The 10,055-nt window shown below is 26.8% G+C and overlaps 1 protein-coding gene across 1 annotated transcript; it reads right to left on the reverse strand.

Moving 5' to 3' along the window:
• Window positions 1-1,970: 1,970 nt before the first annotated feature.
• On the reverse strand, window positions 1,971-9,843 carry LOC140676284 (uncharacterized). Its single transcript, XM_072911175.1, has 14 exons — window positions 9,687-9,843; window positions 8,853-9,365; window positions 8,687-8,771; window positions 8,292-8,494; window positions 7,767-7,851; window positions 7,351-7,550; window positions 6,140-6,285; window positions 5,278-5,431; window positions 4,436-4,948; window positions 4,261-4,348; window positions 3,864-4,069; window positions 3,357-3,441; window positions 2,977-3,158; window positions 1,971-2,670 (listed from the first exon to the last, which is right to left on the reverse strand). Exons 1-14 carry the CDS (start codon window positions 9,834-9,836, stop codon window positions 2,542-2,544), a joined length of 2,739 nt encoding a protein of 912 aa, XP_072767276.1. The 5' UTR covers window positions 9,837-9,843; the 3' UTR covers window positions 1,971-2,541.
• Window positions 9,844-10,055: the final 212 nt, after the last annotated feature.

The raw sequence follows: 10,055 nt of genomic DNA on the forward strand, positions 1-10,055 counted from the left end.
TCAAAATGAAATTAAAAAATAAAATATAACTTAAATGTTTATTTCTTGTTAGATAACAATAGAATTTTTGAGTATATTATTAAAATTTGAAAAAATTTTTTACCTTTATCAAATGTTCTCCGCATTTATCCTTTATTAGCCTAGATCTATCACGTAGATTCGCATCGTTATTAGTCTGGAATTATTAATACATACAGGAAAAAATTACAGTTATACAGTTATACCAGATAATATGGTACAAACAGTAATGTGAAACTACGTCATAGACTAGACTAATGTAGGATAAATGCAGAGAAAGTTTGATAAATGTAAACAATTTTTTTTTAATTTTAAAAAATAAATAGAATTACGTAACACTCAAATGGCATTCCATATGTTATTGTTTTCGACAAGAAATAAATATTTCAGTTATATGTCATTTTTTCATTTTATTTTGAAAATCGACAAGTATTTCTTTGACTCACTTTCATATATATATATGTATATCTTAAATTATCTATGCACTTATTATAAATGATTTGTGAATTATCTGTTATGCGACTGATAGCATCGGTTTTAATCACATCATTTGTAATCAAGGAAATTAATGTGAACGAAGAAGTATGTAACAGAAATAAATATAGTAAATAAATTGTATTAATTTTTCTGACTTTGCGAAAATATGCATATCTAAAGATAATATTATAAAAAAGTTTGATTTTCCTAAAGATAATTAAACAAGTAAGATTCAAATATTGATGATTTCACTATTTACGATAATAAAATCACAACAAATTAAAATTCGAAAAAAATCCATAATTAAAAATCGAAATACTAAAATTGTCGTCAATTGATTACAAAATAATATCACAAAAAATAAAGCAATTTATAAAAATTAATAAGAAATTATTGTAAAAATATTATTATTTTTATTTAAACTTATACTTGAAGGTTTACTTACTCCATCGAGAATCTCTTCCAATTGATGTAATTCGTCGACTTGCATCTTTGTAGTCGGTAGAATCCTGAAGACTTTATAGTTCACAAACGTCGCTTTCTGAGCAGCCATCAAACTCACAATGATACACGATATTATTATCTTCCACATGATGACTCTATATCAACACATACGAAGAATTATTTCTTTCATAAAGATTGACTTACACTTTATTCTTTAGAAGACAGAAGTAATTTTGACTGCACTCGCTGTTTCGTTCATAGTTAAAGATTAAATGCACACGATACCAACAAATATCTGAAACATCATATAAGAAAAATCATATTAATCGATCAAGCGAAGAGCGATTACATCAAACTTTACCACTTGACACGAATTGGTTACAAAAGAATACTACTAAGAAATTTTTTAAAAGAAATTGTCGGTGAATGATCACTCTCTCTAGACCTATGCTTATTTTTGTAATTCTATATATTAATATACATGATTTTATTGTTTTAAAAAAGTAATTGTATATTTTATATTTTTATACTTTATTATCGTATGCAAATATATTTCTTCTTACAAATATATAATCTATCAGCTTATGATAAATTATGTATTGATTATTTCACGATCAATAGCTTTTTTAATCGAGTCGCAAGCATTTAAAGAAATAATAATCTTAATAAGCAAGTAATGCAAAATAATGCAAAAATAAATTAAATAGATTTAATAGAATAAATTAGAGAAAATAAATAAATAAATAAAGTAAATCATTAAAATTAAATTATGTAATTATTCAAACAAGAGATGTCTATAAATCCTTATTAGAAAACTGAAAAAAATAAACTGAAAATTGAATAAAATTTAGAAATAAAAATAAACTGATTGTTCTCTCAAGGAAGTGACGAGGTAATGTATAAGCTTGTGTATATTATACACCGTAAAAGAAATTTGAGATATATAAAATTGCAAATTAAAATAATAAAATTTATTTAGTATTAATTAATTATAAATTAAATTAAGCAGTCAGAATAAATAAAAACCATGCGCAACAATGATAGTTTTACTTTTAACGCAAGTTTTACTTGTAAATAAAATTTACTTTAAAAATAAATAATTTATTTTATAACGCAAATGTTTTAGTCTTTTTCAAGACGTCTTTAAGTACAAAATAAGTAAATAAATTGATAATATCTAAACAGTAATTAAATCCTGCTCATTGACACGCTCCAATCAATAAATGCTCGCAAGAAAAGTAACGAATCTCCCCATCGATCTCAAATATGAGGATGAAACGTATACTACAAAAAGTCAAAGCTCCTTATTCGCGAAGGATGCAAATATAAAAACCGCGCATATTACTTTTCTCTATTGAAGATCAATTTTCGTGAAAAATTTAAAAATAATAAAATAGAATTGAAATTTTAATCGTCTACATTTTTTAGTTATTAATAAAAAAGTAGTTAAAATTTTTCCACGAATAATGAACCTGCAAATAAGGAGCTTTGACTGTATCCAATGCAGGTATATCTCTTGACACAACGCAAAACATCACCATAAATTTTTCCATCAAACACAGTCGCACACTTCTTAATAAAATAATTATGAAATATGTAATATTATATGTATAATATATATAATTTTATATTACATATAATATATATATTATATATAATTATATTATGTATGTATACAAGGTGTCTGGTCGCGACCGCTTCATAGCTCAAGGGCAGATAGAACAGGTCAAACTGAACATAAAAGTCCTCTACCATTTTACGATTTGCACAATAATTATTAAACTATTAATTAAAAACGCTAACTAAACAAGTAAGATTCAATCATTGATGATTTCACTATTTACGATAATAAAAACGCAACAAAAAAAAAATGCATAATTAAAAATTGAAATTCTAAAATTATCGTCAATTAATTACAAAATAATATTATAAAAAAATAAAGCAATTTATAACAATTAAGCTATACATAAAAATATATCATTGATATTATATTATATTTAAAATTAACTAAGTTAATTTTAATTTTTATTACAGAACCTTAAGATTTTTGGCTTCTTTAAATAAGGCTATGAGAGAATCCAAAGTTTCTTCTCCAGTCGGGATAATTTGATCCGGAGGTAATAGAAAGCCATGACCGCGATCACGCAATTCATAGGTAAAGACAAAAGGTTTGCCATGTAAACTTTTTACATAATCGGAAGTACTTCCAGTAGCTACATCTATAGAAACAGTGTTATATTTACTTTAATTACATTTAGAACTGTTTTATATTTATCTTTAAATTAATATAATACTTAAAAACACAGTTTATTACTTTTGTATAATTAAATAGTGTTTAAATATAATTAGTAAAATATCATTATTATATGAAAAACTAAGCTAAGAAAATTATGTTGAGTGAAAATTATTTTACTTACGGATCGTTCTGGCAATACTTCCTGTTATATACTCTGTTCCATATCTCTTTTTGAGAGCTGCAACAGCCTCGGTACCCATAATATACTGAAATAAGAAAAATCACATAAACTCGTATTATTAAACCAGTAATCATCCTAGAGATCAATACGCGATTATTCTTGATAACACTTTTACTTTAAGACAGATATATAAAATTACAAGAAAGCATGATGTAAGATTTTATATTGCAGATTAAATTAGTATACTATTAATATTAATACTTTATCTTGATCACCGAGTTCATAAAAAAGTAAATACTTCGCTTTCAATATAAATTGATCTTTTTTGCATTGATTTATAATTTAGATGGTTGCATGTAATTTATATTATTTTATTACTAAGTGATAATTATAATGATATCAAGAAAATAATAACTTTTTTATTAATTTATAAGAAATATGATTTTTTATATTCTATTCAAAATTTTCTACAAATCGTAATATTTTACGATATTAAAGTTTCCTCACCTCGTTTTTATGCTGCTCCTTACGAAGATCTTGTGAGTCGCCGTAAGGGAACATTAATAATTGCCTGTAACTGTGGAATGAGATGTACGCGTCGAACTTGTCGCGTATGGAGTAGATAAATTCAGACATGGTCGCCGCTTCTCTATCGGAGAATGGCTCACTTCCGGCATAAGCGTCAGAGCATGGATTATTGCTGGCACCTTCTTCTATTAAATGTCAAATTACAATGTTATTAAGAAATATAAAACCAATCTTACTTTCATGAGCTTTTTAAAGATTTTTAAAATTCTTCAGAAATATTATTACATTTAACAATCTTTAAATTTTCTTTTGATGGAAATAACATTTTATTTATTTTTCTTATGGTTATCTATTTAAAGAATATTAGAGTACTTACCATTCCATCTGTAATTCCAATTTCTGTTGAGATCACTGCCATTACAGAAGATACTATATGGTTTAAGTGTCTTCTTCCACAATCGGTTCTGCAAACGATTCATAGAGTTTTGTAGATGATTTCAATTTATTATAAAAGAAAACAATCTCATACAATATCATAAAAAATGACTTACTGTTATATGTGTGTATACGTATCCATCGGGATTGAACACGGGAAAGATGTACCAATCGTAACTTTCAGCCAGAGCTCTGACATCCGCATTCTTGCTGATGAGCAGCTGATGCAGAATGTACATTACCGTCGCCGGCGAAATCCATTCCCTGCCATGAATGCCACCTTCGATAAAAACTCCAGGATTGAGTACTTTGAACGAGACTTTGACACCTTTGATGTAACGTCCTTCGTATGTACTTCCAGCAGTAATAATCTTAACTTTATTCGGAAATTTCTTGGCTAGGGCGTCTAAATTCTTATAAATTTCGTCAAGGGTGTGATAATTGAGGAAATCGAATGTCGCCGTTTGTTGCGCCATTGTTCTGTCAATCAACGTTTGAACATTCTCTATAAAACGCAAAAAGGGTATTTTGATTTTGGCAGCCATATAGTAGAACTCGTCCAGCTTGTGCGGAGGAACCATAACATCTACAGCTTTAAGTATAGTGGTCGGCGGTTTCCAGAAAGAGTACTGTAAATATTTTATTTCGTACAATGTTAAAATCTAATTTTATAATTATTAAAAATAATTTGCTTTCTTTTAAATTTTATTTTTTAATTTATAAATATTTATTAGTAATTATTACATAAATTTGTAAGATTAATTTTTAAAAAAATTTTGGTTAGACTTTCGATCAAACTAAATGTAAAATTTATTTTCATTGAATTTTAATTAGTGTAAAGTTATATTATGTGTGATACTAATTTTCTTCAAGAAGAAGCAAAAGTTTGTAAAAACATTACTTATAAGTTTATAAGTGCATTTATCACTTTTTATTCGCAAATAAAAAATTTACATACATCACACAAAACGTCTTCCAATTGACGCAGGACATGGACCTGCTGTTGTGTTGTCGGGATAATTCTAAAGACTTTATAGTTGTCATATGTAACTTTCTGGGCGACCACCAGGCCCAGGACGATGCACAATATTATTATCTTCGACATGATAATCCTATACAAACATATTTTTAATACTTTTAATATACAAAATAAAATCCAATATTACTGCTAATATTTAATTTAAGATATTATTTTTCCAGATATAAAAGAGTGTTTTATTTATTATTTTATTAATTTAAAACTGAATAAAAACATAAAGTAATAAAATCAATCATTTTAAATCGCATTTTACTATCTCTTTATTATCTTTTTATTGATTTATTTTTAAAAGAATCATATAATTAATTTTCTTTTATACTAATATTTTAATTGTATTATAAAGTGAATGTATTCTTCAAAAGAATGCGGAGCGATATAACAGCGCGTATTGAATATATGTTAAAATATGTTACATAATATCAATAAATTTGTGCACTTATTATTATTGTTAAAGTAAAAGAAAAAATGTTACGAACGTGTTATGAAGTTATATGCTAACAATATTTCAATTTATGTTAGGTATATAAATTATATGAAAAAATAATAAAAATAATTGTCACATATATGTTTATTGTACATTCAAACATTTTATTATCCCAAAAGCTATTAATACGAGGAAAACAATTTTATCCAGATGAGAATATGTATTGCGCGATAAATAGAACAATAATTTTCAAGCGATACGTTCGTTACATACTTTCCTTTGTTAAAAATCGACGTTTTCAACGACCAAATTCAAATTACAGATGTGGAACAGCTCAGAAAGGCATCCGACACCGACGTATATCCAAAGAACACTGGACTAACGAGCACGAAGTCAAAATATATTGGATTTTCCAGCAAGCGATACAGACGATACAGTGTAACACTGTGTCCATTAGTATAAGTGAGACACAACAAATTCCTCACACTATGTCGTCTGTGTTGCTTGTTGAAAAATACTTATTATAAACTAAATATGTAAATAACAAACGATCAAAAGGACACACCATAGCTCTTTAACTTTGTAAAAATTTTCGAAACGCTTTGATATACTAGATAGGTACATTCTTTTTAATAAAAATTTTTATTTCCCTAGTTTATTTAACTTTTCATTGTATGTCTGGAACATGAAAAATGTTTGCAATCATGAAGTAAGAAATATTCTTACATCATGTTTGCAATAAACATATTTAAATTTAAAAGTAAATATGCAATGAAATTATCGCCGATTAACAATTATCTATTATCTATATAGTTATATCTGTGGTGGGACAAATAATATTTTAAGACATTTTAAAAAGCATGTTGTATATACTTTTCAAGAATATATTTATTCTTTTTTATAGATGTATTAATTTTAATTAGATGTATTAATAATGAATAAAACTTTTGAGTTTATGTTTACTCTAGTAGCTGTACAGATTAATACGGTATTATTATTTTGATAAATAACAATTAAATTTTAAAATTTTTGCGCAGTTACATTTATATTTTGAAGTAAATTATTATATCTTTATCTGTGCACTCTTATCACAAATGATTTATGAATTATTTATCATACAATCGATAACGTCGATTTTAATCACGTCATTTCTAATCAAGGAAATTAATTTGAACAAAGTGGTAACAGTAATAGATGTCGTAAATAAATTATATTAATTTTTTTTACTTTGTGAAATGTTTATATTTAAAGACAATATTATAAAAAAAGCTTTTTCTTCCAAAGATAATTAATCAAGCAAATGCAAATATTGATACTTTCATCATTTGCAATGATAAAGACACAATAAATTAAAATTCGAAAATAATGCACAATTAAAAATTGAAATTTATTTCATCGTCAGCTAATTACAAAATAATATCATAAAAATCAGCGCAATATATAATTTATATAATTTATCTACAATATAAATATATTTATAATTATTATTATATTTGTTATATTATATGTATATACAATACAATCATCAAAAATGGATACTATATTTACAATTAATTATGTTAAGCTTATTTTTTGTTAGAAAATCCACGTTTTTCGGCTTCTTTAATCAGAGCTATGACAGAATCCGTAGTCTCTTCTCCAGTCGGGATAATTTGGTTCGGAGGTAATAAGAAACCATAACGACCTTGATCACGCAATTCATAAGTGAAAGAATAAGGTTTGTGATAAACGCCTTTTATATAATCACAAGTACTTCCAGTAGCTACATCTATAAAAACAGTTTTATATTTAGTTTAACTATATCTAGGACGGTTGCATACCTACTTACTTTTAAATTAAAATTAAATATTTACTTTTAAATTAAAATAATATATTTAGAAACAGACAAATCGCTTTCTATATATAATTAAATAGTGTTTATATACAATGAGTAACATTATTAGACATTACAAAAAATTAAGATAAGTTAAATTATTTTACTTACAGATCGTCTCGGCAATATTTCCTGTTACATATTCTGTTCCATATCTCTGTTTGAGAGCTTCAATTGCCTTAGAACCGATAGCATACTAAAATTACAAAAGCCATATAAATTCATATTATCGAGTGATCATCTTAGAAATCAGATACCCAATTACTCTTGATAGTATGTTTATTTTGAGACAGATATATAAAATTACAAGATAGTATGGCATAAGATTTTATATTGCACATGAATTGGACTAATATATTATTAATATTACTTTATCTCGATCATAATCCATAAAATAATAAATACTTCACTTTCAATATAAATCGATCTTTCTTGCATTGATTCATAACTTTATTGGTTTATATTTTGATTTATACATAATTTATATTATCTTATTAAGTATAATAAAGATTTAATGATATTAACGGTGCTAAGAAGAAAGTAATAATTTTTTATTAATTTATAAGAAATATGATTTTCATATTCTTTTCAAAATTTTCTCTAAATCGTAATATTTTACATTATTAAGTCTTTTACCTCATCGTCATAATTCTCAAGATGCGTTTTTGTGTGGCCGTAAGGGAACATTAATAGCTGCGAGTAACTGTGAAACGAGATGTACAGATCGAATTTGTCTTTTATAGATTCGATGAATTGAGACATACTCTTTGTTTCTATTTCGGAGAACGGTGCATTTCCGGCATATGTTTCAGAGCATGAATTGTTGCTGGCACCTCCAGCTATTAAATGTCGAATTACAATTTATTACATTATTAACAAAATATAGGATCTATCTTAATTTCTTGAGCTTTTCAAAGATTTTAAAGATCTTCAAATTTATTATATTTAACAATCTCTAAACTCGTGAGAGAAATAACATTTCATTCATTTTATCCTTATAATTATTTGTCCAAAAAAATATTAGTACTTACTATTCCATCTGTAATCCCAATTTCTATTAGGATCGCTACCATAACAGTTACCATACGGTTTACGCGTCTTCCTCCACATTCGATTCTGCAAATAATCGATAGAGTTTCATAGATGATTTCAATTTATTATACAAAAAAATTCTATAAGATCACGAAAATGGCTTACCGTAGTATGAGTGTATACGTATCCGTCGGGATTAAACGAAGGGAAGATGTACCAATCGTATTTTTCGGCCAGACTTCTGACGTCCGTATTATTGCTGGTAAGCAACTGATGCAGAAGGTACATTACTGTCGCCGGCGAAATCCATTCTCTAGCATGAATTCCACCTTCGAGAAAAATTCCGGTATTGTTTGGTTTAAACGAGACTTTGACACCTTTGATCAAACGTCCCTCATATGTCTTGCCACCTTCGATTGTCTTCACTTGGGCATACTGCTTAGCCAAGTCGTCCAGGTTCTTGTAAATTTCATCAAGTGGATGATAGCTGGTGAAATCGAATGATGTCGAGCGTTTTAGAGGAGTTGTTACATCTATCAGCGCTTGAACATCTTCGATATAAATCTGATATGATATTCCGATCTGACTCATCATTTCATGGAATTCAGGCAATTTGTGTGGTGCGACCATGAGATCCACATTTCTGCCCACGAAACTCGGTGACTCCCAGAAAGAAAACTATAAACAACATTTAATTTCATAATTTAATCATTTAATGTTAAAATTTAATTTTAATACTATTAATATTATTTGATCAGTTATTAATTTTATTTTTGATCATCTATAAATCTTTCATAGATAAATTTATAAATTAACAAAATTAATTTTGATCGAATTGTGTATATTTCATGAAATTGATTTTAAATCAATGGTAACTGATAAAATCATTGCTTGTAATATTAATTTGTATGAAATAAAGAGCATAATTCGATATGCATACTTTACTTGATCTATATATACATATCTATAATATAGATCTGACGAAAAAGATTTACTTACCCCATTAAGGACTAAATCTTCTAGCTCGCGTAAAATTTTGACCTGCGGCTCTGTAGTTGGAATAATCCGAAAAACTTTGTAATTATTGAATGTAGCTCTCTGGGCAACCGCCAGACCCAGGAACGTGCACAACACTACTGCCTTCCACATAATGGCTCTAAAAAACAGTTTCTCTTAAATAGATAAGTAAAATGGCTCTTTATTCTTAAAACTAAAAAATAAGTTAGGCTATAGAAAGCAACAAAAATAGTTAATAAATAATTCGGTTACAAAAACGAATTCAGTTCCGAAACGAATCCCTTAGTATAAAAGAACGGATATACTACAATTTAAAGTATTTATACAATCGAAAAAATAAATACAAATAAA

Source organism: Anoplolepis gracilipes, chromosome 2, assembly GCF_047496725.1.
Source record: "Anoplolepis gracilipes chromosome 2, ASM4749672v1, whole genome shotgun sequence".
Classification (NCBI taxonomy): domain Eukaryota; kingdom Metazoa; phylum Arthropoda; class Insecta; order Hymenoptera; family Formicidae; genus Anoplolepis; species Anoplolepis gracilipes.